Source organism: Aegilops tauschii, chromosome 2 (assembly GCF_002575655.3).
Source record: "Aegilops tauschii subsp. strangulata cultivar AL8/78 chromosome 2, Aet v6.0, whole genome shotgun sequence".
In the NCBI taxonomy this organism is placed as follows: Eukaryota; Viridiplantae; Streptophyta; class Magnoliopsida; order Poales; family Poaceae; genus Aegilops; species Aegilops tauschii.
Genome location: NC_053036.3, coordinates 328,380,245 through 328,408,199, shown reverse-complemented (window position 1 = coordinate 328,408,199; position 27,955 = coordinate 328,380,245). Strand labels below are relative to the sequence as shown.

The 27,955-nt window shown below is 44.4% G+C and overlaps 2 protein-coding genes across 2 annotated transcripts; one reads left to right on the top strand and one right to left on the bottom strand.

The window, feature by feature from the left end:
• Positions 1–3,115: 3,115 nt before the first annotated feature.
• Positions 3,116–4,539, bottom strand: LOC109740224 (peroxidase 1). Its single transcript, XM_020299260.3, has one exon. The coding sequence runs from the start codon at positions 4,487–4,489 to the stop codon at positions 3,476–3,478; it is 1,014 nt and encodes a 337-aa protein (XP_020154849.1). The 5' UTR covers positions 4,490–4,539; the 3' UTR covers positions 3,116–3,475.
• Positions 4,540–24,698: 20,159 nt separating this feature from the next.
• Positions 24,699–26,255, top strand: LOC109740217 (peroxidase 1-like). The gene is made up of 3 exons (XM_020299256.4): positions 24,699–25,177; positions 25,262–25,427; positions 25,519–26,255. The coding sequence occupies exons 1-3, from the start codon at positions 24,785–24,787 to the stop codon at positions 25,929–25,931; spliced, it is 972 nt and encodes a 323-aa protein (XP_020154845.1). The 5' UTR covers positions 24,699–24,784; the 3' UTR covers positions 25,932–26,255.
• The last annotated feature ends 1,700 nt before the right edge of the window (positions 26,256–27,955 follow it).

Sequence of the window (27,955 nt, the reverse complement as noted above, 5' to 3'; positions counted from 1 at the left end):
AATGGCGCACCACACCCACGGTGCGCCATTACTAACTTTGAAAAAAAATAAAAAAATTGTTAGTAGTGGCGCACCGAGGGTGTGGTGCGCCATTACTAGTTAAAACTAGTAATGACGCACTGTCCCTTGATGCGCCATTACTAGTTTAAAAAAAATAAAAAAAATTGTTAGTAGTGGCGCACCGAAGGTGTGGTGCGCCATTACTAGTTTTAAAAAAAAATTGTTAATAGTGGCGCACCGTGGATGTGGTGCGCCACTACTATATACTAATGGCGCATCATGTGTTGGTACGCCATTAGTGTTCATATTATCTATAACCCTTTTCCTAGTAGTGGGCTGGGCACCACCATCGACGTCCCTGGTCGCCGGCGTTCTACCCTTTCGTTCCCCTTCCTCTCCCACGCATGCGAAGGAAGGAGCGGAGAAGGGGATGGGACGGGAAGGAGAAGGGGTTAGGATTTTATTTTCTTCTGTTTGCGAACTGAGACCATTGGACTTCGGTGGTAATTTATTGTGCAAACTCAGCAACGATATGCATGTCTATATGCCAATAAAAATTAGTTGAATGGGACAAATAATTGATGATGTGGAATTTTGCTGATGTGGATAGGTTACATGTCAAAAGAAATAGTATAGTGGGGATGAACTATTTAAGTATTATAGATTAGAGCTAATGAAAGACAACAAATAAAAGAGCCATCTACACTAATCGCCTCGCAATGCAACCCCACGAGTTCACCTCGACAGGTGACTGCCTGAGCAAGTTGTGCCGACATATTAGCTTCTATCCTATCGTCAATGAAAGAACACAGAAAAACAAATAAAGAGAAAAAAAAAAGAGATTCCCATGTGGGGTGTTATGTGACACGTAGCTATAGCTGGACACACCACTTGACGCGATCGCCTGGTCTCACAACCCATGGAAATGCCCCCGCGAGATACCCCTGATAAGTTGGGCTCCCAAAGCCCAAAGCTGCTTCTCCATGACTATCAAGGAGAGACGACCATATATTAAAAGAAACACATTTCCTATTCGGCACTTCAGGCGCTAGTTACATTCTATTCTGCTAACTGATGCTCACGCCCGATCCGAGTTCGTTCTGGTCCCAACCGGTTTTGTGAAGGCTCTAGAAGCTTTCCAACCTGTTGTTCTATTTCTAGATTTTTTGGACTAGGTCTTTTGTCCGGTTTTTATCTTTGTTTTACTTTTTCTTTTTGTAAATGTGTGAACTTTTTAAAAATTTATGATTTTTTTAAAAAAATTGTAATTTTGTTTTCAATTTTTTCTATAATTTTTAATTCCAATTTGTGAACTTCCCCCTCCTCAAATTTCATGAACTGTTTCTCAAATTTGGTGAACATTTTTCGATTTTTCAAGAACTTTGTGAATTTTGTGACTTTTTTTAAACCTGTGAACTTTTATCAAAATTAAGAACTATCTTAAAATTTTAAATTCTTCAATTTTTTAATGTTTTCCGATTACTGAACCTTTTTTCATAATTTTTCACTTTTTTAAAAAATTTATGATTTTTTAATTTTTCGATGGTGAATGGTCAACGGGTATTATGATCTTTTTTCAAAATTGCCTGGTTCTTCAAATTCATGATTTTTTTGATTGCATGGATTATGCCAGTAGTGAGAATAGTGAACGAAAAAAAACCCGAAGCTGGCGAGCGAGCGAGAGTGCGGACAGGGAATTGGGACACAGCCCACGAACTAGCCTAGCAAGCGTCGGTGAAGCACCGAACATGACTTGTCTTAAAGAAAGCCAAAGTTGCTTCTCCATGTGGGACATTCATCAAGTGTGTTGGGCCTCGTGCTGACCACATAGACCACCGAGGAGGATAATGTGGACCACGTTCTACTATAGTGCGCGTATGCGAGGTAGTCGTGGTACCTAGTCCTTAGCCACTTTCGTCTGACCGTCGTGGGAGAAGTAATCTTTTCCTTGCTTTTTAATCCAGTAATAACTAACTCTTGTGTATACCAAATTTCTTTTTCCATGTGAAGTTGGTGGAGCACCCGCCTTTCACATGAAGAAACAATGTTTACTCATCGTTTTAGTGGGAATAACTCACTCGGTATTGATCTTCGGTATAAGTGTTGCCGTTGTTGCAATAAAATCCCATTTCTAAGTAAGGACCCCAACTCATCTCCATCCTCTGCCCAACAAGTTGCAGCACCATCAAGCTCTCAAACCCAAGGTGCAGAACAAATTTTGCAGGGATCCACAATCAGATCTGATTTACTCATTGCAGGAACTAAAGTCTATTCTGATGCTGCTTGGCGCAAGAAAAATATCCCTGGCAGGGGATCGAAGGTGCCACTGGGATTGGTGTTTTTGTCCATGTCATTGATCAAGGAATTGATAAGAAAATCATGGTACAGGCGTCTGCGGATGATGCTCATTCTCCTCTATGTGCAGAAGCTTTGGCGATTAGGCTAGCAGATGCGGTGGCGGCCTCTCTTCACCTTAATCAGGTTTCTTTCCTCACCGACAATCTTTCCTTGGCAAAGATGGCGGCGTCCAGAAATATAAATGATGTCTTGATCATGTGGAGATATCGCAGCCCTCTCAGCAAGTTTATCCAGGACACATCCTTCGTAAATGCTGTTGTTTATCACATCCCCAGGAACATCAATGGGGTAGCTCATGATTGTGCTCATCAGGTTCTCAACTCAAGAGTAGAATCTTTCTTCAGTTGTACTCATTCCTCTCAAGCAATGGTTCTTACCCTCTTTTACTTTCTCTTCAAAATCTTCAGGTGGAAGGGAATGTAATTCACGCTTTACTTTGCTTCTGAGATGAATGAAAATTTGGTGCTTACTTGTGTTCAAAAAGAAAAGTAAGGACATCTGGGTGATGAGGACTTGGCGGCAAAGATAGAAATAATGGCTTGTTATCGACAGTACAAATTGAAAAACAAAACTAAAGTTTACAAGTGGTCGTTCACCATGACCCCTGTTGATACCGGCAATAATAAACCGAAGAAGAGGGGAGAGGGACCAAGAGTGGAACACTGAAGATGCAGCCCAAGTCCATCGACACTCTACAATCGTTTATAAGTGGAAAAAAAGTGTTTCTAAGGAATTACTAGTTCCTTCGAAGGTGTCATCCTTGATAACTACGAGAAAATGTTTATTTCGTTACATCGTTATCGTTACATGATGCCAATACATGATGAACTGAACACCCCCTTAAAATGGAAATAAAAACAAGAAATAAAGCGGCATCTTCAATCAATATCAGTTACAAACATACTAGCCACCAGTGAATACACCGATAAAAGAAATATATGCGTGTAAATATATCACGGGTCAAGTTAATTAAGCACGATTATATGTATGTACGAACGAATGCAATCAAGCAAGCAATCAAAGTAGCGAGTTAACCATGCACTTTGCAGCATCCAAGGTTTTTTTTAGATTGCTCACCATCCATGCTGAATGGTCCACCCGATGGTTGAATCGATGATTATTTGTTGACGGCGTAGCACTTGCTCCTGATCTCGCCCTGTTCTCCGGTGAGCACGCCGACGTTGCCCATCTTGACCATGGACTCGGCAAAGTCGCGGAAGAACTCGGCGGCGAAGAGGCCGGTGGCCTGGCGCTCGACGTATGCCCTGGTGGTCGGGTGTTCTAGGAGCGCGGAGTCGGAGTGTAGGATTCCTCTGCGCTTTGCCACGAGGCGGTAGTAGCCGGCGTCGAAGGTGAGGAAGCTGCCGGGGTCCATCTCCGCGAGCGTGGTGTTGTCGGCGAGGCTCCGGCACTGGGACCTCAGCCTGGCCACGTATGCGGCGTCCAGTGCTGGGTCGACGTCGGCGGGGTTGTTGGCGCCGGTGAAGTTGTACAGCCGGTCCGTGAAGGACACGCAGCGCGCGGTGCCGAGCGTGTGGCCGCCGGAGAGCACGACTATGTCCTTGGCGTCGAGGCCCTTGGCACCGAACATCTTGGAGAGGCGGGTGAAGTTGGAGGTGGGTGGGGGAAGCTGGTTTGTCTCGTTAGCGATGGACACGCGGCCGTCCCTCCGTCCGAGCGCGACGGGCCACGTGGGGCCTCCTGCGAGTACGACGGCGTCGCGGGCCATGAGGGCGAGCACGTCGGCGCAGGACACAGTGTTAGGACATGCGGACTGGAGCCTGTCCTTGACGCGCTGCACGGCGCCGAAGCCGCGGAGGCTCTTGTTGGGCGGCGCGTCCTTCTCTGCCGGGTTACTGGCGGCGTCGGTGGAGTCGATCAGCACGGAAGCGTCGCATCCCCGGACGAAGCAGTCGTGGAAGTGGAGGCGGAGGAAGGGTCCGGCGAGCGTGGGCGCCTCCTTGAGGATCCCGAGCATCTCCTGCCTGACGATCTCCTCCACGTGCGGGCACGTCTTGCTGTAGAAGCCCACGCCCAGCTGAGCCACGGCGGAGGCCGTAGACAACAGCAGGAGCAGCGCGCCGGCCAGCATTGCGCCGCTGCGACTGCTGAGAGACCTTGAGGAGGCCATGGTTGCCGGAGTGGCTTGGCAAGTTATGCTAGAGGGGGAGGGGGAGGTTGTCACTTTGCCTGTGTGCCTCCGGGTTGGCAGCCGGTTTATATAGTGTCCACGTACAAATTAGGATTGGGATTAGTGAAGAGTCCACAATTAGCGTATTCTTAGTGGTTGACGTGCAGTGTAATGGTAGTAAGTACGTAGGGCATGCAGCTTTGTATGGCTGGTTCAGTTGTGCCCGGGGATGATTAAGCAGTACGTTGACGTCTACTGTTTCATCAACCTTTTGTGTCTTTGGTCGGTGTGTGTTCACCTGTCACACGTTGGACCTTGCTACGTACCTAGCTAAGCACACTGAAGTGCCGATCAGTGATTGGTATGAACATACCATCGATTATTCAATTCTTGTAGGAATGTGTTGGGAAGGCGCCGCGAATCATTTGAGGGATCATTTGTGGTAAGAGGTAACTAACTGGAATTATTACTTTAGTGCAAGTAATTTTAATCTGGTCCCTCTTATCTTAACTTTTCACATAAGAGGTAAGAGTAATACTCATATAATAGATCAACGCCGTTAATTTTACCCAAATGATAAATGCCATACGTGTGGTACGAAGTAACACTGCCCTAACATTTTTTACATTAAAGTTGCCATTCAAAAAAAAAATCCCAAAAGAACTGAAACTTGCCATCCAAACAGTAAGTTGTCATACTTCAACACTAAAGTTGCCATCAAAAAACGCCAGGGCGGAATTGCTTCGTGCCACACACGCGGCACTTATCAAGGTCCTAATTTTATTAGGTAGTGGGTTGAGTAACTCTTACCTCCAATCAATTTGTAATCCACCCGCTAGTTAAATCGATACTACGATTGCAGAGTGCAACACAAGATAGTAGCTAGCTAAACTTTAGTGTTGTGTAAAAACAAGCTAGTTAAGAGCATCTCTTGCCCACGGAAAAGAGAGAGAGAGAGCATCTCCCCTTTCCCTCGCTTGGAACGTATCCTGTATCCACACCGGCAATGCCTCTGGCGCCCATCCGTAGCTTCCATCGCTGACATCCCGCAGCCTCCGCCGCTCCTCCTGCCCTACTTCGATTTGATCATCGGTCGTTGCCGTCACCGAAATCGACCCTAAACTACTAACCGGAGTAGAGGCACTGGGCTTCTCTTCCCTGCCACCAGCTGCCCGAGCAGCTGACAGAGAGGAGGTGAATCCACGGGCTCGCCAGTGAAGTCTGGAGGGGATAGTTTTGCCTAGCCATCTAGGGTTAGGTGAGGAAAACTAGAGGCCAGTTTGCAACTAAATTTGAACTAGAATATTATGCATAGTGTAGATGAAGAGGTTGAGGGAGAGGTTCTTCGACGAATCTTTGTCGGACTAGGAGGAAGAAGACGGACGCGGAGGAATTGATCCCGAGCTCATATGCTCCCGCATGAACAGTAAAATCGAAAAAATATCGAAAAAAATTCAAAAAATTCCAATTTTTTTGGAGAAACATTGACAAAAGTTCTAAGTGCCTGCAGAAATTCGTCGTGAAATCACATTCTTAGAAGGCATGGCAAAAAAAACAAAAACAGTACTCTGAAAAAGCTACTTTCAAAAGCATTTTGAAGCACTAAATTTGTTTTTTTTTGCCACGCCTTACAGGAATGTGATTTCATGATGAATTTTTGCAGGCACTTGGAACTTTTGTCAATGTTTCTCTCAAAAAAAATTTGGACTTTTTTGAATTTTTTTTGATATTTTTTCGATTTTACTGTTCATGCGGGAGCATATGAGCTCGGGATCAAAAGATGACTTTCGGAAGAAGACGATGATGATTTCGAAATGGCTATTGTCATGATTGTTACCAGGACTTTCAGCAACCGAGACCAGGATCACAGTTCGGTCCTTTGTAGATCAATCGAGATAGATCGGTCATGTCAAGCTGATGAAGGATTACTTCATTTGGACCCTTTCATATGTTTTTTTTGCGAGAAAACTTTCAATCTATTCATCTTTACCATGGCGGTACAACGAACACCAGAAATAATAAAAATAAAATTTAGATCCGTATGTTTGAACTTGAATAATTTGATTTGTAAACATTAAACTTGTAATGTTCGTGAATTTTGTGAACTTTTATTATCAAATTTGGATTTAGTAAGTGTGAAATCCAAACTTGATAATAGAAGTTCACAATTCACGAACATTACAGTAGGAAGGAGCATCACGTATCTTCTAGTATTTTCTTCACACATTTTACAGACGAGAATAAATACATGGCAGAAAAGAAACGAGTCTACCAGAGAGCTACGTAGCAGCGAGCTTGCCCGTAGCATAAGGAAGGTATGCCCCAGAAACTGCAATGCTTGTAGTAAGGTTTTCATGGTTGGTAGCTGGCAAGTTTCAGTCACTGCCAAAGGGTGAAAACTCAACCACACGAATGCACGCATGGCGACACGGAGATCAGTCGACTACGATGAGATTGATCTCCGTGGCTGCCGGCCGGTCGGCCGGGCCGTAGCTTCGAAGGGAACAAACTAACACTTATGGAAATTATATGGAGAGTTTTGGGGCCAACTGAAATGTAGATTTTCTTCAGAAAAGAAAGAATCGAAACATAGGTGTGGATTGCTTCGAGGTGCACGTTGCTTCCAAGGCAACAAATACTCGCAACATCCCAGGGCGTGCTACACATGCATAGTCGCTGTTTGGGTTGGTAGCCTTGCCGTTGCTCCTGGCTGTTGCTCTGCTCGGCTCAGAAACGATCGGACTCACTGTCAGGTTCGATTGGCATGGTGTTAAGGATCGTGTTACATGGATGGGACAGACTGCATCATCGAGTGGATTTTACTGCAAGTTAGTTTTTTTACTGCAAGCTGTTACTCCTATTAGGGCTCTCCAATGCAGCTTTTTTTAAACATGGTTTTATAAGTATTTTGCGGATATGTCATAGTAGTAGTTAATGAAGAGAGAAAGAGGGAGACTGCATCTTAGGCTCTCACATCTATGAACGCGCATATAGCTAGCCTCTTGCATGAGAGACCACTCTCCTAATTTTTTATGTCTCTCTCCTTCACATAGGCAAGATTGCCATGTAAACGGGCTCTTAGATGGGGTGCTAGGTGCATTAAAAAGTTTAGCAACTGAAGTCTCCAATGCATATGTGCTTAGTTTGTTGTTGCCAAGCTTCTTTCAATTAATTGTTTAACAACTAAACTCTTCCGTGCATAAAACAAACTTCTTTCATTTATTCCCTCCATCCATATATATACGGCCTAATGCCTTTTTTGAGACCGTCTTTGACTATTGATAAGATTAATAGTATATGAGATGTATAATGTGAAAATTATATCATTGAAACCTTTTTTCATGTAAGAATTTGACGGTATGCTTTGTGTAACTAGCATGTCATATCACCCAAAAAAAACTTGTATGTCATATATTATTGCTGTAACATGTGGTCAAAGTTAGTCTCGAAAGCCGCATTGGACCCTATATATGAATAGAGAGTAAGTGTTTTGCATAGGTCCGCGTGCTTGGTATTGGTTCTTCCTGAGTCACTAAACTCCTCTTTCTCATTTTAACTATATTGCCAAATATTTTTTTTTGCCTATGTGGCATGCTTAGCCAAGTAGTTCTTTTTAATAAGACAAACAAGACGTTGTGAAGTTTGACCATGGGTGGACTATCTCTGCTAACCATCTAACCAATGCTTATTCTCAATAGACTTGCTCCATCACACGCATATTGATACTAGATATTTTCTCAGATCTACTTCAAATTATTCAAGGATTTCTTTTTGAAACAAAAGTTTCACCCTACTTTATATATAACGCAACAAACCAACCATCCATACAAACAAGAGTTCAAAGCAAAATGTAGAAACTTAATAAAAGGTAGTTGCTGGAGGCACGAGCTTAACAATAAGCCCATGCAACCACAACATCAAGGAACGAGAGAGTCTGATGACGAGAGCTACTGCAGCAATGCATGGCCCAATAGAGTTGCGATGACCTCCTTGTTCTATTGCTTTTGAAGGAAATATGCCCTACAGGCAATAATAAAGTTGTTATTTTATATTTTCTTATTCATGATAAAGGTTTATTATTCATGCTAGAATTGTATTGATTGGAAACCTAAATACATGTGTGAATATATAAACAAACACCGTGTCCCTAGTGAGCCTCTACTTGACAAGCTCGTTGATCAAAGATGGTTAATGTTTCCTAACCATGGACATGAGTTGTCATTTGATAACGGACAAGACCCATCCGTTAGCTTAGCATTATAATCGTTCAGTTTTATTGCTATTGCTTTCTTCATGTCAAATACATATTCCTTCGACTATGAGATTATGCGACTCCCGGATACCGGAGGAATGCCTTGCGTGCTATCAAACGTCACAACGTAACTGGGTGATTATAAAGATGCTCTACAGGTATCTCCGAAGATGTTTGTTGAGTTGGCATAGATCGATATTAGGATTTGTCACTCCGAGTATCGGAGAGGTATCTCTAGGCCCTCTCAGTAATACACATCATAAGCTTGCAAGCAAACGACTAAGGAGTTAGTCACGAGGTGATGTATTACGGAACGAGTAAAGAGACTTTCCGGTAACGAGATTGAACTAGGTATAAAGATACCGACGATCGAATCTCGGGCAAGTAACATACCGATAGACAAAAGGAATTACGTATGTTGTCATAACAGTTCAACCGATAAAGATCTTCGTAAAATATGTAGGAACCAATATGGGCATCCAGGTTCCGCTATTGGTTATTGACCGGAGAGGTGTCTCTTTCATGTCTACATAGTTCTCGAACCCGTAGGGTCCGCACGCTTAACGTTCGATGACGATATTGTATTATATGAGTTATGTGATTTGGTGACCGAATGTTGTTTGGAGTCCCGGATGAGATCTCGGACATGACGAGGAGTCTCGAAATGGTCAAGAGGTAAATATTGATATATAGGACGATGGTATTCGGACACCGGAAGTGTTCCGGAGGGTACCGGGTACATATCGGGTCACCGGAAGGGGTTCCGGGCACCTCCGACAAAATATATGGGCCTTATGGGCCAATAGGGGAAACGCACCAGCCACCAGGGGCTGGTGCGCCCCCATATGGGCTGAACCAGGGGGAGAAGGAAAGAGGGGAAGAGAAAGGAAAGGGGGGATTCAGCCTCCCCCTTCCCTTTCTCCCCCCTCCTCTTTCCTTCCCCCTCCGGCAAATAAGGAAGGGGGGCGCCACTTGGGAGGACTCCAAGTAGGATTCGGCCTACTTGGGGTGCCCTCCTGGCTGCTCCCTCCTACACCACCTATATATATGTGGGAGGGGCGCCTAGCACAACCAGACAATTGCTAGCCGTGTGCGGCGCCTCTTCCACCGTTTACACCCCTGGTCATATTTCCGTAGTGCTTAGGCGAAGCCCTGTGGAGATCACTTCACCATCACCATCACCACGCCGTCATGCTGACGGAACTCATATACTACCTCGATGTCTTGCTAGATCAAGAAGACGAGGGACATCACCGAGCTGAATGTGTGCAGAACTCAGAGGTGTGGTACGTTCGGTACTTGATCGGTCGGAGCTAGAAGAAGTTCGACTACATCAACCGCGTTGTTACACGCTTCCTCTTATGGTCTACGAGGGTACGTAGACACACTCTCCCCCTAGTTGCTATGCATCTCCATGGATAGATCATTGTTTGTGTGTAGAAATTTTTTGTTTTTCCATGCAACGATTCCCAACAGTGGCATCATGAGCCAGGTCTATGCGTAGATGATATGCACGAGTACAACACAAAGAGTTGTGGGCGGTGATAGTCATATTGCTTACCACCAATGTCTTATTTTGATTCGGCGGTATTGTAAGATGAAGCGGCCCGGACCAACCTTACATGTCCACGCACATGAGACCGGTTCCACCAACAGACATGCAACTAGTTTTGCATAAAGGTGGTTGGCGGGTCTCTGTTTCTCCTACTTTAGTTGAATCGAATTTGACTGCGGCCGGTCCTTGAAGAAGGTTAAAACAACAAACTTGACGGAACACCGTTGTGATTTTATGCGTAGGTATGAACGGTTCTTGCTAGAAGCCCGTAGTAGCCACGTAAAACTTGCAACAACAAAGTAGAGGACGTCTAACTTGCTTTTGCAGTGCATGTTGTGATGTGATATGGTCAAGACATGATGTGATATATGTTATTGTATGAGATGATCATGTTTTGTAAAAGTTATCGGCAACCGACAAGAGCCTTATGGTTGTCTCTTTATTGTATGAAATGCAAATGCCATGTAATTGCTTTACTTTATCACTATGCGTTAGCGATAGTTGGCGAGACGACCACGACGCTACGATGGAGATCAAGGTGTCAAGTCGGTGAAGATGGAGATCATGATGACGCTTTGGAGATGGAGATCAAAAGCACAAGATGATGATGGCCATATCATGTCACATATTTTGATTGCATGTGATGTTTATCTTTATGCATCTTATTTTGGTTAGTATGGTGGTAGCATTATAATATGATACCTTAACTAAATTTCAAGGTAAAAGTGTTCTCCTTGAGTATGCACCGTTGCTGCAGTTTGTCGTTTTGAGACACCACGTGATGATCGGGTGTGATAGACTCTACGTTACATACAACGGGTGCAAGACAGTTTTGCACATATGGAATACTTGGGTTAAACTTGACGAGCCTAGCATGTACAGACATGGCCTCGGAACACTGGAGACCGAAAGGTCGAACGTGAATCATATAGTAGATATGATCAACATAGAGATGTTCACCATTGATGACTACTCCATCTCTCATGATGATCGGACATGGATTAGTTGATTTGGATCACATATCATTTAGTTGACTTGAGGGATGTCTATCTAAGTGGGAGCTCTTAAGTAATTTGATTAATTGAATTTAGACCTGATAGTATTTGCATATCTATGTTGTAGATCAATGGCCCGTGCTACCATTCCCCTGAATTTTAATGCGTTCCTAGAGAAAGCTAAGTTGAAAGATGATGGTAGAACCTACACGGACTGGGTCCGTAACTTGAGGATTATCCTCATTGTTGCACAGAAGAATTATGCCCTTGATGCACCGCTAGGTGAAAGGCCTGCTGCAGGAGCAGATGCTGATGTTTTGAACGTCTGGCAAGCTCGATCTGATGACTACTCGATATTTCAGTGTGCCATGCTTTACAGCTTAGAATCGGGACTTCAAAGACATTTTGAACATCATGGAGCATATGAGATGTTCCAGGAGTTGAAGTTGATATTTCAAGCAAATGCCCGAGTTGAGAGATATGAAGTATCCAACAAGTTCTATAGCTGCAAGATGGAGGAGAACAGTTCTGTCAGTGAACACATACTCAAAATATCTGGGTATCATAATCACTTGACTTAGCTGGGAGTTAATCTTCCAGATGATAATGTTATTGACAGAGTTCTTCAATCACTGCCACCAAGCTACAAAGGCTTCGTTATGTACTATAATATGCAAGGGATGGAGAATACAATTCCCGAGCTCTTCGCAATGCTCAAAGCTGCGGAGGTAGAAATCAAGAAGGAGCATCAAGTGTTGATGGTTAACAAGGGAAAGAAGGGGAACTTCAAGAAGAATGACAAGCAAGTTTCCACTCCCGGGAAGAAGCCCAAAGCTGGACCCAAGCCTGAAACTGAATGCTTCTACTACAAAGGGACTGGTCACTGGAAGCGGAACTGCCCCAAGTATTTGGCGGATAAGAAGGATGGCAAAGTGAACAAAGGTATATTTGATATACATGTTGTGACACCCAAAATTTTTATTTTTGGTTTTATCAAAATCTTTTATTTGATTTGAGGAGGGTATTTAAATTTTCTTCTAAAGAACTCTCCCTCTCAAAAATTTCCTTTTTTATGACAAATGTTTTGTTTGGTTTCATCCTAGACTTGATTGTTGGTCTTGGAGGTTTTTCATCTCATGTTGGCTCAAATGTTTTTCATTTGGAAAAATATATTTGAAAATCTTTTAAATAGCCCTATGGCATTTTGAGTGATCTTTTCCCCTTTCAAAAATCCCTCTTGCCATGACCTAAGTGGAAATCCCCTCCCAAAAGCTTTTCCCCATCTTTGGATCATGATATCCTTCAAATCCAGCAGTTTGAACCTCCCCATAAAATTTTCTTTCATTTATTTCTCATCAAAAATAATTTCTGCCCTCTACTTTGGCTCTTGGAGATTTACAAAGGAGCTACCCTTTCTACTTTGAATTTTGCCTCCAAACCAATTTCCCTAGCTAGTCCTTAGAGCCATCAACCTAGATCCATGAAGATCCACTGATCTCCAGTTCAAATATTTCAAATTATACTTGCTGCAAGTTTGGACCATATTTGCCAAATTTGATGAAATTCAATTGTTTTCTCCTCCTAAAAATCTGAGAAAATTCAGGCAGCCTCTGGATGCATTGAGAGGTCACCTCACCAAGTCCCAGCTCCAGAAATTTTTTTCTTCATGCCAAATCATTTCGTCGAACACCTGAAGAGCACTGTTTCTGTCAATTTCAGTTTTTCAGAGTAACAGTTTCAGTAAACTACTGTCGTTTTCTTCAGAGCCCGATGTCGATCTCGCCAGTACCGCGGTGGCGCCTTGCTCCCTGTCCCCTCCTTCTTATCCCTGCGCCGCACGATTGTCTGGAGGTTTGCGGGCGTCGGCGACGAGCAGGAGGAGGTGCGCCACCCCGTGAGCGACGGCAGCAGCGGCTTTGCGGCTGCCAGAGAGAGGCGCAGCGTGGACGGCGCCGTCCAGCGCCGCCCAAGCCACCGAAGGCCGCCGCGTGGCCACCCACTCGCCCGTGCACGCTGCCATCCGTCGTCGTGAACTGCTAGGCGCGGAGCGCGCTCTCTGCCGCCGTCGTGCCCGTACGGCCGCCCCGTCGAGGATCGGCGCATTACGCCTAGCCCGACCAAGGTTTAGCGGGGGAACGGCACCAGTGATCCTCCCTGATGGTGCCTAGCCGCTTAAACCCACTGCCCAACCACTGCCTCGCCGTAATCGCTCGCCGGAGCTACCCCGTTCACGGCCACCCCCTCGGATCGCCTATAAATAGAGGCTCCGAGCTCGAACTCGAACCCACACCACCTCTGCACTCCACCAATACCACGCCAAGCCACTGGAAGAGCCCCGAGGGAGCCTTCTTCCCCAACTCCGGCCGCCTCGACCCGCCACGGGGTCCAGCTCGATTCACCCCCGTGCGTGCACCTCTACCTCTCAACTCTTGCCAGTAGCTTCCTAATGCATCCACTCTCCTGACCCGCGCTTCAATTTGGAGTTTGCAGCGCCCACCGGAGTACTCCACCATCGCCCGAACCACCGTCCGCCGGAGAAAGTGTCGCCGTCGACGTGGTGCTCTCCGACGACCAAGTCCACCACCCACCGACGCGGAAGAACACCCTGAAACTCTTGGTACCCTCCGATCTCTCTGCCTCGCCGTGGTTCGACGCCGGCGACCACCGCAGCCTTCGGGCGCCGGCGAGCTCCATTGGAGTTTTAAACCTGACGGGTGGACCCCCCCCCCCCCGTCAGCCTCTCTTCTTTTCCCCCCTCGAACCGTTTTCTGTTGGCGCCTTCGGGCAAATGCGTTTTCTCTTTGGGCTGGCGCCTTTTACTCCGAACCGTTTTCTGTTTTCTCAAACAAGTCCCTGGTTCTTTTCTGTTTCATCACAGATCAGTCCCTTGACTAAAACCCTTATAACTTTTTAATAAAAGATGATTTTGATTGATTCTTTTTCTGTCAGTCTAGTTTTTTTATAGTATTTATTTGGAAATTTTTTGGAACAATTTTTATGCACGCGTCGATGTTCACGTTAGTATACGGTTTCGTTATATCGTAGATTCCGGAAGAGGTGACGGAGCCGCGAACTTCGCCAAGCTAGACTCCGACTTCTCCGAACCAGGCAAGCATGTTTGAACCTCTGATATGATAGGTGTTTTGCATGTTTGCTTGAATGGTTTGTGCATGGCATAGGAGCATCAGTGAGTATTACGTTGCATGCAAGGCAACTGACCGTGGGTTTCGAAGTTACCGTGATCTTTGATGAGAGATGACCTGATCATGTGGTGACATGAAAGGTAGTAAGATGGTATTGTTGTAGCATGCCAGTCTTACATCATCCGATAAACTCCGACGTTAACGTGGACTGAGCCACGTTACCGTTCTTCCCCTTTCGTGCTGCCACATGTTTTCTGCAAAGAATACGGTTTAGTAAGCTGTTAACCTCTTTCCGTGTACACACCAAATAGAGGGGCCGGGATGAGGGTTCCATGGCCCTGGATTAAAGCCAATCATCCGGTCAGGGGGCATGGGTGTTTCCGGTTGGGACCGAGAGGGGGGCACCCCTTAGAGCGCGCGTATATAAATTTGATCCCATGCTACGCGAGGTTGTAGCCTCCCCGTCTCAAAGTTTTTCTTGAATGTTGCCGAGGGTGATTCCTGGCATCGGAATGTTGAATGGGTGTGTACTAGTTAGATGTGTTTCTCCTAAAACACTGTAAACGGAACTAGTCCCTTGTGACTACTGAAATCCGTTGGCTGTGGTTAAATAGTATTGGCTGTGGTTAAATAGTACAAACTCTGCAGAGTCAAATCCTTTCGAGTCATCGTGTCCATGGTCAAGGACCATGGCCAGCATATCCATATCTATGTCAGTCCTCGTGGTAAAATCCCCGGTGATCAAGCTTGAGTGGTATACCCGTTTGAATTGTTGTTCCTGTGGATGGACTAACCTTTTATTTATCTCGTACCTGAATATTCCTTTGAAATGATTTAAATTCATGAGCTACTGAGATATTAAGTTATGAAATATAAGCCATTTATGTGATGTCGCTCAGACGTCCGACTGTGGCACTCTTGTCATTTACTTTCAATATAAGCCCTTTATGTGATGTCGCTCAGACGTCCGACTATGGCACTCTTGTCATTTACTTTCGATATAAGCCCTTTATGTGATGTCGCTCAGACGTCCGACTGTGGCACTCTTGTCATTTACTTTCGATATAAGCCCTTTATGTGATGTCGCTCAGACGTCCGACTGTGGCACTCTTGTCATTTACTTTCGATATAAGCCATTTATGTGATGTCGCTCAGACGTCCGACTGTGGCACTCTTGTCATTTACTTTCGATATAAGCCCTTTATGTGATGTCGCTCAGACGTCCGACTGTGGCACGCACTATCATTTATTTTCCATTATAAGCCCTTTATGTGGTGTCGCCTTGGCGCCCGACTGCGGCATTGTTATTTCATTTGTATCCTTTAGACACTCGATTGGCCTCAGTACTGCATTGGGATTTCGGGAGGACTACCGCCCGACTTCCCTTTTATTTTCCCACGCATTGCTATCTCATGGTCTGAGTGCGCTTTGTTAATCTGTTCATATGCATCATGTTTACATTTGTTATATCTTATGTCCGAACTGTCTTGCGAGTACTTTCATAGTACTCACCTGGCTTGTTGATTTGGCCAGATGTTGACGAAGGCGATCTCATGGATGAAGAGTTTGATAGTGAGTCCGACGCCTAGAGGAATCCCAGTCAGTCCCGTGCGATCCTGGATATTGGTCACTTGTATTATATACGCTTCCGCCACCCACAATAAGGATCCTCGAGCCTCACTCTGATGCTTGAAGAGCTATTAGATTCAGGAGTCATGTCACCCACTTCATTGTGACATATCCACCACCGCTTTTATTGTGAGTCAGTAGTTATGCCACCCTATCCGCCTTTATGTATTATTGGCGTGCTTGTAATAAATTGTTGAGCAGTCTCCGCTCAACCTTGTATTATATTTAGTACTCCTGGTTTTCTTCTGTGATCAAGAATTTGTCTACCAGTGAGAAGGATTCTTCTCTACTGGTCCGTAAAAGGGATGGGTTTCTCAATAAATATTTTTACTGGAAAACCGGTCGTGACACATGTTATTGATGTGTACCTTACTAATGCTCGTAGTAGCGCCTGGGTATTTGATACTAGTTCGGTTGCTCATATTTGTAACTCGAAACAGGAGCTACGAATTAAACGAAGATTGGCTAAGGATGAGGTGACGATGCGCGTCGGGAATGGTTCCAAAGTCGACGTGATCGCCGTCGGCACACTACCTCTACATCTACCTTCGGGATTAGTTTTAGACCTGAATAATTGTTATTTGGTGTCAGCGTTGAGCATGAACATTATATCTGGATCTTGTTTAGTGTGAGACGGTTATTCATTTAAATCAGAGAATAATGGTTGTTCTATTTATATGAGTAATATCTTTTATGGTCATGCACCTTTGAAGAGTGGTCTATTTTTGTTGAATCTCGATTGCAGTGATACACATATTCATAACATTGATGCCAAAAGATGCAAAGTTGATAATGATAGTGCAACATATTTGTGGCACTACCGTTTAGGTCATATTGGTGTAAAGCGCATGAAGAAACTCCATGCAGATGGGCTTTTGGAATCACTTGATTATGAATCATTTGATAGTTGCGAACCATGCCTCATGGGAAAGATGACTAAAACTCAGTTCTCCGGAACAATGGAGCGATCCAATGACTTATTGGAAATAATACATGCCGATGTATGCGGTCCAATGAGTGTTGAGGCACGCGGGGGGTATCGTTATTTTCTGACCTTCACAGATGATTTGAGCAGATATGGGTATATCTACTTAATGAAACACAAGTCTGAAACATTTGAAAAGTTCAAAGAATTTCAGAGTGAAGTAGAGAATAATCGTAATAATAAAATAAAGTTTCTACGATCTGATCGTGGAGGCGAATATTTGAGTTACAAGTTTGGCCTTCATTTAAAACAATGTGGAATAGTTTCACAACTCACGCCGCCTGGAACACCACAGCGTAATGGTGTGTCCGAACGTCGTAACCGTACTTTATGAGATATGGTGGGATCTATGATGTTTCTTACCGATTTACCACTATCGTTTTGGGGTTATGCATTAGAGGCAGCTGCATTCACGTTAAATAGGGCACCGTCTAAATCCGTTGAGATGACACCGTATTAACTGTGGTTTGGCAAGAAACCTAAGCTGTCGTTTCTTAAAGTTTGGGTTTGCGACACTTATGTCAAAAGGTTTCTGCCTGATAAGCTCGAACCCAAATCGGAGAAGTGTGTCTTCATAGGATACCCAAAGGAAACAATTGGGTACACCTTCTACCACAGATCCGAAGGCAAGATCTTTGTTGCCAAGAATGGAACATTTCTAGAGAAGGAGTTGATGTCGCTTGAAGCTATGTCGGTATTTCCCCAAAGAGGAAGGGATGATGCAGCACAGCGGCGGTATGTATTTCCCTTAGATATGAAACCAAGGTTATCAAACCAGTAGGAGAACCAAGCAACACAACGTAAATAGCCCCTGCACACAGATAACAAATCCTTGCAACCCAACATGTTAAAGGGGTTGTCAATCTCTTCTGGGGTACGGCGCCTCAACATAGGCAAACAGACGTGAGGTAAATTGTAGTAGATTGATAGATCGAACGCCAAATAAAATAAATAGAAATAAAACGCAGCAAGGTATTTTTGTATTTTTGGTTTAATAGATCTGAAAATAAATGCAAGGAAAAAGTAGATCGCAAAGGCAAATATATGAGAAAGAAGACCCGGGGCCGTAGGTTTCACTAGTGGCTTCTCTCAAGAAAAATAGCAAATGGTGGGTGAACAAATTACTGTTGGGAAATTGACAGAACTTCGAATAATCATGACGATATCCAGGCAATGATCATTATATAGGCATCACGTCCAAGATTAGTAGACCGACTCCTACCTGCATCTACTACTATTACTCCACACATCGGCCGCTATCCAGCATGCATCTAGTGTATTAAGTTCATGGAAAAACGGAGTAATGCAATAAGAACGATGACATGATGTAGACAAGATCTATCTATGTAGAGATAGACCCCATCGTTTTATCCTTAGTAGCAACGATACATACGTGTCGGTTCCCCTTCTGTCACTGGGATCAAGCACCATAAGATCAAACCCACTATAAAGCACCTCTTCCCATTGCAAGATAAATAGATCAAGTTGGCCAAACAAAACCCAAATATCGGAGAAGAAATACGAGGCTATAAGCAATCATGCATATAAGAGATCAAGGAAACTCAAATAACTTTCATGGATATAAAAAGATAGATATGATCATAAGCTCAAAGTTCATCGATCCCAACAAACACACCACAAAAGAGTTACATCATATGGATCTCCAAGAGACCATTGTATTGAGAATTCAGCGAGAGAGAGGAAGTCATCTAGCTACTAACTACGGACCCGAAGGTCTACAAAGAACTACTCACGCATCATCGGAGAGGCACCAATGGAGGTGGTGAAACCCATCCGAGATGGTGTCTAGATTGGATCTGGTGGTTCTGGACTCTAGGGCGGCTGGATGAATATTTCGTCGACGTGCCTAGGGTTTCTGGAATATTGGGGTATTTATAGAGCAAAGATGCGGTCCGGGGGCACCCGAGGTGGGCACAACCCACCAGGGCGCACCTGGGCTTCCTGGCGCGCCCTGGTGGGTTGTTCCCCCCTCAGGGCACCCCCAGGCGCAGCCAGGGCCCATCACCTTCCTTATGGTCCAAAAAAAAATCTCTATGGAGTTTCGTTGCGTTTGGACTCCGTCTGATATTGATTTCCTGCGATGTAAAAAACATGCAGAAAACAACAACTGGCACTTGGCACTATGTCAATAGGTTAGTACGAAAAAATGATATAAAGTGACTATAAAATGATTGTAAAACATCCAAGATTGATAATATAGCTACATGGAACAATAAAAAATTATAGATATGTTGGAGACGTATCAGGAGTTTCTCTCGAAAGAAGTGAGTGGGAGGAAAGTAGAACTTGATGAGGTAATTGTACCTTCTCTCGAATTGGAAAGTAGCACATCAGAGAAATCCATTCCCGTGATGCCTACACCAACTAGAGAGGAAGCTAATGATGACGATCATGAAACTTCATATCAAGTTACTACTGGACCTCGTAGGTCGAACAGAGCATGTTCCGCACCAGAGTGGTACGATAATCCTGTCCTGGAAGCCATGTTACTAGACCATGGCGAACCTACGAACTATGAAAAAGCTATGATCAGCCCAGATTCCGATAAATGGCTTGAGGCCATGAAATCTGAGATAGGATCAATGTATGAGAACAAAGTGTGGACTTTGCTGGACTTGCCCGATGATCGGCGAGCCATAGAGAATAAATGGATCTTCAAGAAGAAGACTGACGCTGATGGTAATGTTACTGTCTACAAAGCTCGACTTGTCGCGAAAAGTTTTTGACAAGTTCAAGGAATTGACTACGATGAGACTTTCTCACCCGTAGCGATGCTTAAGTCTGTCCGAATCATGTTAGCAATTGCCGCATTTTATGATTATGAAATCTGGCAAATGGACGTAAAAATTGCATTCCTTGATGGATTTCTTAAAGAAGAGTTGTGTATGATGCAACCAGAAGGTTTTGTCGATCCTTAAGGTGCTAACAAAGTGTGCAAGCTCCAGCGATCCATTTATGGACTGGTGCAAGCATCTCGAAGTTGGAATATATGCTTTGATGAGGTGATCAAAGCATATGGTTTTATACAGACTTTCGGGGAAGCCTATATTTACAAGAAAGTGAGTGGGAGCTCTATAGCATTTCTAATATTATATGTGGATGACATATTGTTGATTGGAAATGATGTAGAATTTCTGGATATAATAAAGGATACTTGAATAAGAGTTTTTAAATGAAAGACCTCGGTGAAGCTGCTTATATATTGGGCATCAAGATCTATGGAGATAGATCAAGACGCTTAATAGGACTTTCACAAAGCACATACCTTGACAAAATTTTGAAGAAGTTTAAAATGGATCAGTCAAAGAAAGGGTTCTTGCCAATGTTGCAAGGTGTGAAATTGAGTCAGACTCGATGCCCGACCACTGCAGGAGATAGAGAGAAAATGAAAGTCATTCCTTATGCCTCAGCCATAGGTTCTATCATGTATGCTATGCTGTGTACCAGACTTGATGTATGCCTTGCCATAAGTCTGGCAGGGAGGTACCAAAGTAATCCATGAGTGGATCACTGGACAGCAGTCAAGAACATCCTGAAGTACCTGAAAAGGACCAAGGATATGTTTCTCGTTTATGGAGGTGACAAAGAGCTTGTCATAAATGGTTACGTCGATACTAGTTTTGACACTGATCCGGATGACTATAAGTCACAGACGAGACACGTATTTATATTGCATGGTGGAGCTGTCAGTTGGTGCACTTCCAAGCATAGCGTCGTGGCGGGATCTACATGTGAAGCGGAGTACATGGCTGCTTCGGAAGCAACAAGTGAAGGAGTCTGGATGAAGGAGTTCATATCTGAGGTGTAATACCTAGTGCATCGGCCCCAATGAAAATCTTTTGTGACAATACTGAAGCAATTGCCTTGGCGAAGGAATTCAGATTTCACAAAAGAACCAAACACATCAAGAGACGCTTCAACTCCATCCGTGATCAAGTCAAGGAGGGAGACATAGAAATTTGTAAAATACATACGGATCTGAATGTAGAAGACCCGTTGACTAAGCCTCTTCCACGTGCAAAACATGATCAGCACCAAGACTCCATGGGTGTTAGATTCATTACAATTTAATCTAGATTATTGACTCTAGTGCAAGTGGGAGACTGAAGGAAATATGCCCTAGAGGCAATAATAAAGTTGTTATTTTATATTTCCTTATTCATGATAAAGGTTTATTATTCATGCTAGAATTGTATTGATCGGAAACCTAAATACATGTGTGAATATATAAACAAACACCGTGTCCCTAGTGAGCCTCTACTTGACTAGCGCGTTGATCAAAGATGGTTAAGGTTTCCTAACCATGGACATGAGTTGTCATTTGATAATGGGATCACATCATTAGGAGAATTATGTGATGGACAAGACCCATCCGTTAGCTTAGCATTATGATCGTTCAGTTTTATTGCTATTGCTTTCTTCATGTCAAATACATATTCCTTCGACTATGAGATTATGCAACTCCCGGATACTGGAGGAATGCCTTGTGTGCTATCAAACGTCACAACGTAATTGGGTGATTATAAAGATGCTCTACAGGTATCTCTGAAGGTGTTTGTTGAGTTGGCATAGATCGAGATTAGGATTTGTCACTCCGAGTATCGGAGAGGTATCTCTGGGCCCTCTCGGTAATACACATCATAAGCTTGCAAGCAAAGGACTAAGGAGTTAGTCACGAGGTGATGTATTATGGAACGAGTAAAGAAACTTGCCGGTAACGAGATTGAACTAGGTATGAAGATACCGACGGTCGAATCTCGGGCAAGTAACATACCGATAGACAAAAGGAATTACGTATGTTGTCATAACGGTTCGACCGATAAAGATCTTTGTAGAATATGTAGGAGCCAATATGGGCATCTAGGTTCCGCTATTGGTTATTGACCGGAGAGGTGTCTCGGTCATGTCTACATAGTTCTCGAACCCGTAGAGTCCGCACGCTTAACGTTCGATGACGATATTGTATTATATGAGTTATGTGATTTGGTGACCGAGTGTTGTTCGGAGTCCCGGATGAGATCACGGATATGACGAGGAGTCTCGAAATTGTCGAGAGGTAAAGATTGATATATAGGACGATGGTATTCGGACACCGGAAATGTTCCGGAGGGTACCGGGTACATATCGGGTCACCGGAAGGGGTTCCGGGCACCCCCGGCAAAAGATATGGGCCTTATGGGCCAAGAGGGGAAATGCACCACCCACCAGAGGCTGGTGCGGCCCCCATAAGGGCCGAACTAGGGGGAGAAGGAATGAGGGCAAGAGAAAGGAAAGGGAGGGATTCGGCCTCCCCCTTCCCTTTCCGCCTCCTCTTTCGTTCCCCCTCCGACAAATAAGAAGGGGGGGCGCCACTTGGGAGGAGTTAGAAGAAGTTTGACTACATCAACCACGTTGTTAAACGCTTCCGCTTACGGTCTACGAGGGTACGTAGACACACTCTCCCCCTCGTTGCTATGCATCTCCATGGATAGATCATTGCGTGTGCATAGAAATTTTTTGTTTTTCCATGCAATGTTTCCCAACAACTTTCTCGGTACATTTCGTTGTTGCAAAAAAAGAAAAAACACATAGCTTGAGTATCGCGCCAGTGGCAGTCCGACATGGATACGCTCAATGAGAAGTTTGTTTTTGATAGTCCAAACCGTCCAAGAGAGCGCGTGGAAGCCCACCCACAACATGCGATATATGCGATAGAAGATATTACAATGGTATCGTACATGTCAAAGAAGTTTGGGGGTACTAACTACAACCCGCGACCTCTTGGAGACAGCTCCAGAGTAACCGCGTGTTTGCTAAAAAAACAAGATGTGGTTGATATCTTCTTCTACATTGAAAAGGGGGCAACGATCATCGTCAGGGTCGTTCTGCTTACATGCTTGATCTTAGGAAGGAAATCTTCCCCCCTAATTAATAAGATGACAAACAAAGATCTTAATTTTCAAGCAAACTCGCACCCGCCATAACTCGTTCAGTTGGATGGGGCTACGCTAGCAAAGAGCGTGTGATGTTGCGATCTAGTCGAGAGTCTACAGAAGGTTCCAAATATGCATGGGATAACTGAATTGTTTCTCCTAGATTGCTGTTGAAGACATGGCCCTATCTTCAACAGCAATCTAGGAGAAACGCCGCTGGAGATGGGCTGAAATGGAACAATCATTAGTGATGTTGGCTTTTCTCTGATCGGGCTACTTTTAGCTCAGTATAGTGCATGGAATTAAACCTTTCACTTTCCATATTATGCAGTAGTGATGGCAACCACCACAAATATGATTTGTTGGCCCACCTAACGTGGCATGTTTTATATTAGACGAATTTTACTTTAAAGAAATATTCTTGCATTTCAAAAGAATTCTCGTGACATTTCAAAAACTGTTTATACAATGTGTGAAAAATGTTTGCGTATTCTAAAACATGTTTATTGCCATTTGAAAAATCTACCTGACATTGAAATAAGTATTCTCGCGTTTCAACCAAATGTTTGTGACATTTAAAAAATATTTATGCAATGTAAAACAATTTTGCATTGTTTAGTAAAAACATTATTACCATTAAAAATGGGCCAATAAATATTTTGGAAAATGCTACCATGTATTTAAAAAGTGTTCAAAACATGTATTTTTTTTAAAAAAAGTGCATAATGTATTTAAATTCATTTCCAATGTGTATTAAAAAAATGTTTCATGTGTGCACTAGAAATGTACACCGTGTAATGAGAAAAAGCAGAGACATGTTAAAAAGAAAATTGGTAAAAACTGACAAAAAGTAAACGAAGAAAACCAAGAAAGAAAAAAATGATATGACGAAAAAAAGCAAACACAAAGAAGCCGGTGAAAACCAAAGTATAACAAAGAAAAAAACCAAAAAAGCTGAAGAAGAAACAAAAAAAAGACAAAAAAAACAAGAAGGAACACAGTAGCGAGCGAGCAATGCTACATCAACAGAGTATTACGGGCCTTTTACGGGGTGAAGTGCCAATCTATGATTGGACCAAAGGAGGAGGGACGGCCCCACCGCCCTGAAAAGGGGAGGGGGGGGGGGGCAAAGTATTAGTTGGTTGGAAGGTCCGCGAATACCCCGTAATGAGCCCGTCGATGTATCATTTTTGGTAGCGATCAGACCCAATGAACGAACGCACGCCTTAGGCCGGCCATACACGCGCAATGGGGCAGTGCGGGCAAGACGAATGCTATAATCTCCATAAGTGCGATATAACATTCGAATGCTCTTATATTTCTTTATGAAGGTACTGTATTAATTTTTATCAAGCAAGGAGTTGACGAGCCTGTTTAGTTTCAAAACAAAATGTTGACCAGTCCCTTTAATCGACAAACATACAAAAACAAAGAAAACGTACAGTATCCAGCGCCGCAAAGCACAGAATTAGCAGCTCATTTATAACTTTGATTTTCCAAGTAGTCCTAAATAATCCAATTCATCACCCCTATCTCGAATATTCCCCTTACAATGACAGAGGCGATCAAGCTGCGCTGGTAATGGTCCGCACGCAAGGCATGTTTGCTATCTTTGTCGACGGTCATGGCGAGCACGAACTGTGCCCTGCAAGGTCAACTCAACATTTCCATCACACATCGATCCATATTGCACCATCGATCGCCATATAAATGCAGCCACGATCCACCAGGATCTTCATCCATCCATTTCCTCTTCCTTGCTCGATCAGACCGCGCGCACCTAAGTTCATCGAGTCTTCTGCCATGGCTTCCGCCACATTCTTTATCTTGGTTGCTGCGGCGAGCCTCCTGGCCAGCTTTGCGCAGGCCGATTTGCAGTACGGTTACTACAACATGACGTGCCCAGGCGTGGAGGAACTTGTGCGTACCGAGCTTGAGGCCATCTTCACCGACGACTCCACCCTCCGCGCCGGCCTCCTCCGCCTCCACTTCCACGACTGCTTCGTCCGGGGCTGCGACGCTTCCCTCCTGCTCAACTCCCACAACGGCACCGCTGAGAAGCACGCCGACCCCAACCTCACCGTGCGCGGCTACGAGGCCATCGAGGCTATCAAGAAGGTGGTGGAGAAAGCATGCCCCCTCGTCGTCTCCTGCGCCGACATCATGGCCATGGCCGCGCGCGACGCCGTCAATTTTGTACGTACTCCTTGCCGCTGTTACTAGTATAGTACTCCATTGATTATGAAATTGCTCTGCTCATCATACGCTGTCGTGGTGCAGAGCGCTGGGCCACGCTACGAGGTGGAGACCGGGCGCCGCGACGGGAACGTGTCCATGTTGGAGGAGGCCCTCACCAACCTGCCACCAGCCGACGGCAACGTCACCGTGCTAACCCAGTACTTCGCCGTCAAGAACCTCACCATGAAGGACATGGTCGTCCTCTCCGGTACGAAAGAATCATTCATAATTAACTCGACCGCGGTGTCCTTTATCTCCGATGACCTGACTGAACATGACATACAAATGCATGGATGCAGCGGCGCACACGATTGGAGTGACGCACTGCTCGTCCTTCTCCAAGAGGCTCTACAACTTCACTGGAGCCGGCGACCAGGACCCCTCGCTGGAGCCGGCGTACGGGAAGACGCTGACGACCAAGTGCCCAACAGATAAGATGGCGAGCGTGGTGCCCATGGACGAGGTGACGGTGGCCGAGTTCGACCTGGGATACTACGAGTCCGTGTACAATCACCGGGCGGTGCTGCGCTCCGACGCCGCGCTGCTGGAGGACAGCCTCACCGGCGCCTACGTCGCGCTCATGAACAACGCCTCCTCTCTCGACATCTTCTTCGCCGACTTTGCCGTCGCCATGATCAACATGGGCAGGGCTGGCGTTCTCACCGGCACCCAAGGCGAGATCAGAGAGACCTGTGGCGTCTACGTCGACTGATGATCGATCGTGAATCAAAATTCAATCTGACAATTTGTTCTGACCGATCGACTGTGATTTGCTACTCGATCGTAATGTATTTCTACACGCAGGGTGCTACACGCATATGCACCACAAGTTTTTTCGGTTGTAACATTTTCCGGTGAAGTTTTGAAAAGTTCGCTGGTTGGTTCTCATGCATTATTTTATTTTCTTGTTCTTAATTTTGTGTCTATTAACTATTTCTTGCTTCATTATCTTCCGTTTTGTTTGGTTTTTGTAACTGAATTGGGCTTGTGAGCAGCTGAAGATGTTTTGAACTCTAGAGGAATAGGAGCTTCTGTTTCGACGGAAAGAAGTGGCCGCCGAAACGCCGCTTCCATGGCATTTGGGACTGAATGTTGTACTTGCTCTGAAAAATATTCAGATAATGGCTGGGGAGTGCGCCACCGGACAGAACGCCATGTCCGTCACGGATGAGCGCACTCAAGGAGTCGATTCGCAAGTATGCCGAGGAACCTACAAAAAGTGTTGTACGCCCAACACTTGGTTTGACATTCGATTCGCTCGGTGAAGCATATGACTTCTACAATTTGTATTCCTGGAAAATTGGTTTCGAGATTAGATATGGTAAGAGTAGACTAAATGCCGAGAGGACGAAGTGCATGCAGGAGATAGTATGCGGTTGCTCGGTGAGTGCTAAGATTAGATTATTTATAAGCTAAGTACAATTGTTATAGGAAGTATCTGACTTTCTGGTATGGTCCATTGCAAACAGGGGGAGCTAGAGGCAGAGAATAGTACAACATACAGGACTAACCTATACGATATGCCATTTGGACTATTCGTTGGGGTTAACAATCATTTTCAAAGCATTATCTTTGCTGGGCTAGTGATGCATGATGAACAAGAAGAGAATTTCAAATGGGTTTTTGCTGAGTTCTTGCGTATGATGGGAGGACCTGCCCCAAAGACTGTCTTAACAGGTCAGTGGTTGTTACTTCTGCAATATTTGTATTAACTACATTCATAAAGGACATATCTACTTCAGATGCTGAACTAGCTATCTTAATATTCATTGCAGATCAGAACAGATCTATGGAACTGGCAATCAAGAAAGTTTATCCAGGGAGTGTGCATAGATGGTGCAAATGGCATGTACTAAAAGTCAGTGGGAGGAGAAGTACCCACCATTGGTTGGCCTGTACCATGTGGAGCCGTCAGATCAAGACACTGAGAAGTTCAATACAAACATGAGGCAGTGTCCTGATGGAGTTCTTAAAAAGTAAGAACCCTAGAGGATGATGCGGTACCATTAGTTTCATTCTATTTTGCTGGACATCTGAAAAAATAAAATTGCTCAAAATTTACAGGAAATGGTTCAAGCATTTCCATCCAATACTGGCGGTGGCGTCAGGCAAGGACCTTAAGGACGAACTCACTCCAAGGGGGAGTTGACAGTAGACCTGATGCGATGCATACAACGCATGCTATGTGCAAAAGAGAAAAGAATGTCCGAGGCTGGCTTGACAGATGGAGAGGCATTTTTTATCCTTGTTTTGTGGTACTCTCACTGCTCAAAAGTCAAGAAATTTGCAGATTGTTGAACCGTAGCAAAAAATAGTTTATGCTAACATTTGTTCTCGGAAAATTATTTGCAATGTGAGGTGTGTAAGGACGACGAGGATAAGGACTGGGATTACATCTACAAGATGATGGACTCTAAGGCCATGGGCTTCAAAATCGAATGACTGATGAAGGTAAATATTTTGAAAGTGTAGAGTGTTAGCAAATTTGTAGCGAAGTCCTGATCCAAATTCTGAATTTTCTCTTCTGTACTACAAAATTAAAAAATCAGTTCATGTTGGATCGCATCAGGGCAAGGTTGGCGGGCTGGATGGGCAGGCTCTTGAGCATAGCAGGGCGGCGGGTTCTAGTCAGAGCTGCCCTAAGTGCCATCCTAACTTTTGCCATGACCGTGCTTCGTATGCCGAAGAAGTTTTTCAAGGAAATCGACAAAGTAAGGTGTTGCTTTCTTTGGGCGC

What these genes read in the sequence shown, in the direction of transcription:
- LOC109740224 (XM_020299260.3), bottom strand. Translation starts at nt 4,489, where the DNA reads ATGGCCTCCTCAAGGTCTCTCAGCAGTCGCAGCGGCGCAATGCTGGCC.
- LOC109740217 (XM_020299256.4), top strand. Translation starts at nt 24,785, where the DNA reads ATGGCTTCCGCCACATTCTTTATCTTGGTTGCTGCGGCGAGCCTCCTG. An exon ending in CGCGCGACGCCGTCAATTTT is followed by an intron (nt 25,178 to 25,261) that starts GTACGTACTCCT and finishes GTCGTGGTGCAG; the next exon opens with AGCGCTGGGCCACGCTACGA. An exon ending in GGACATGGTCGTCCTCTCCG is followed by an intron (nt 25,428 to 25,518) that starts GTACGAAAGAAT and finishes GCATGGATGCAG; the next exon opens with CGGCGCACACGATTGGAGTG.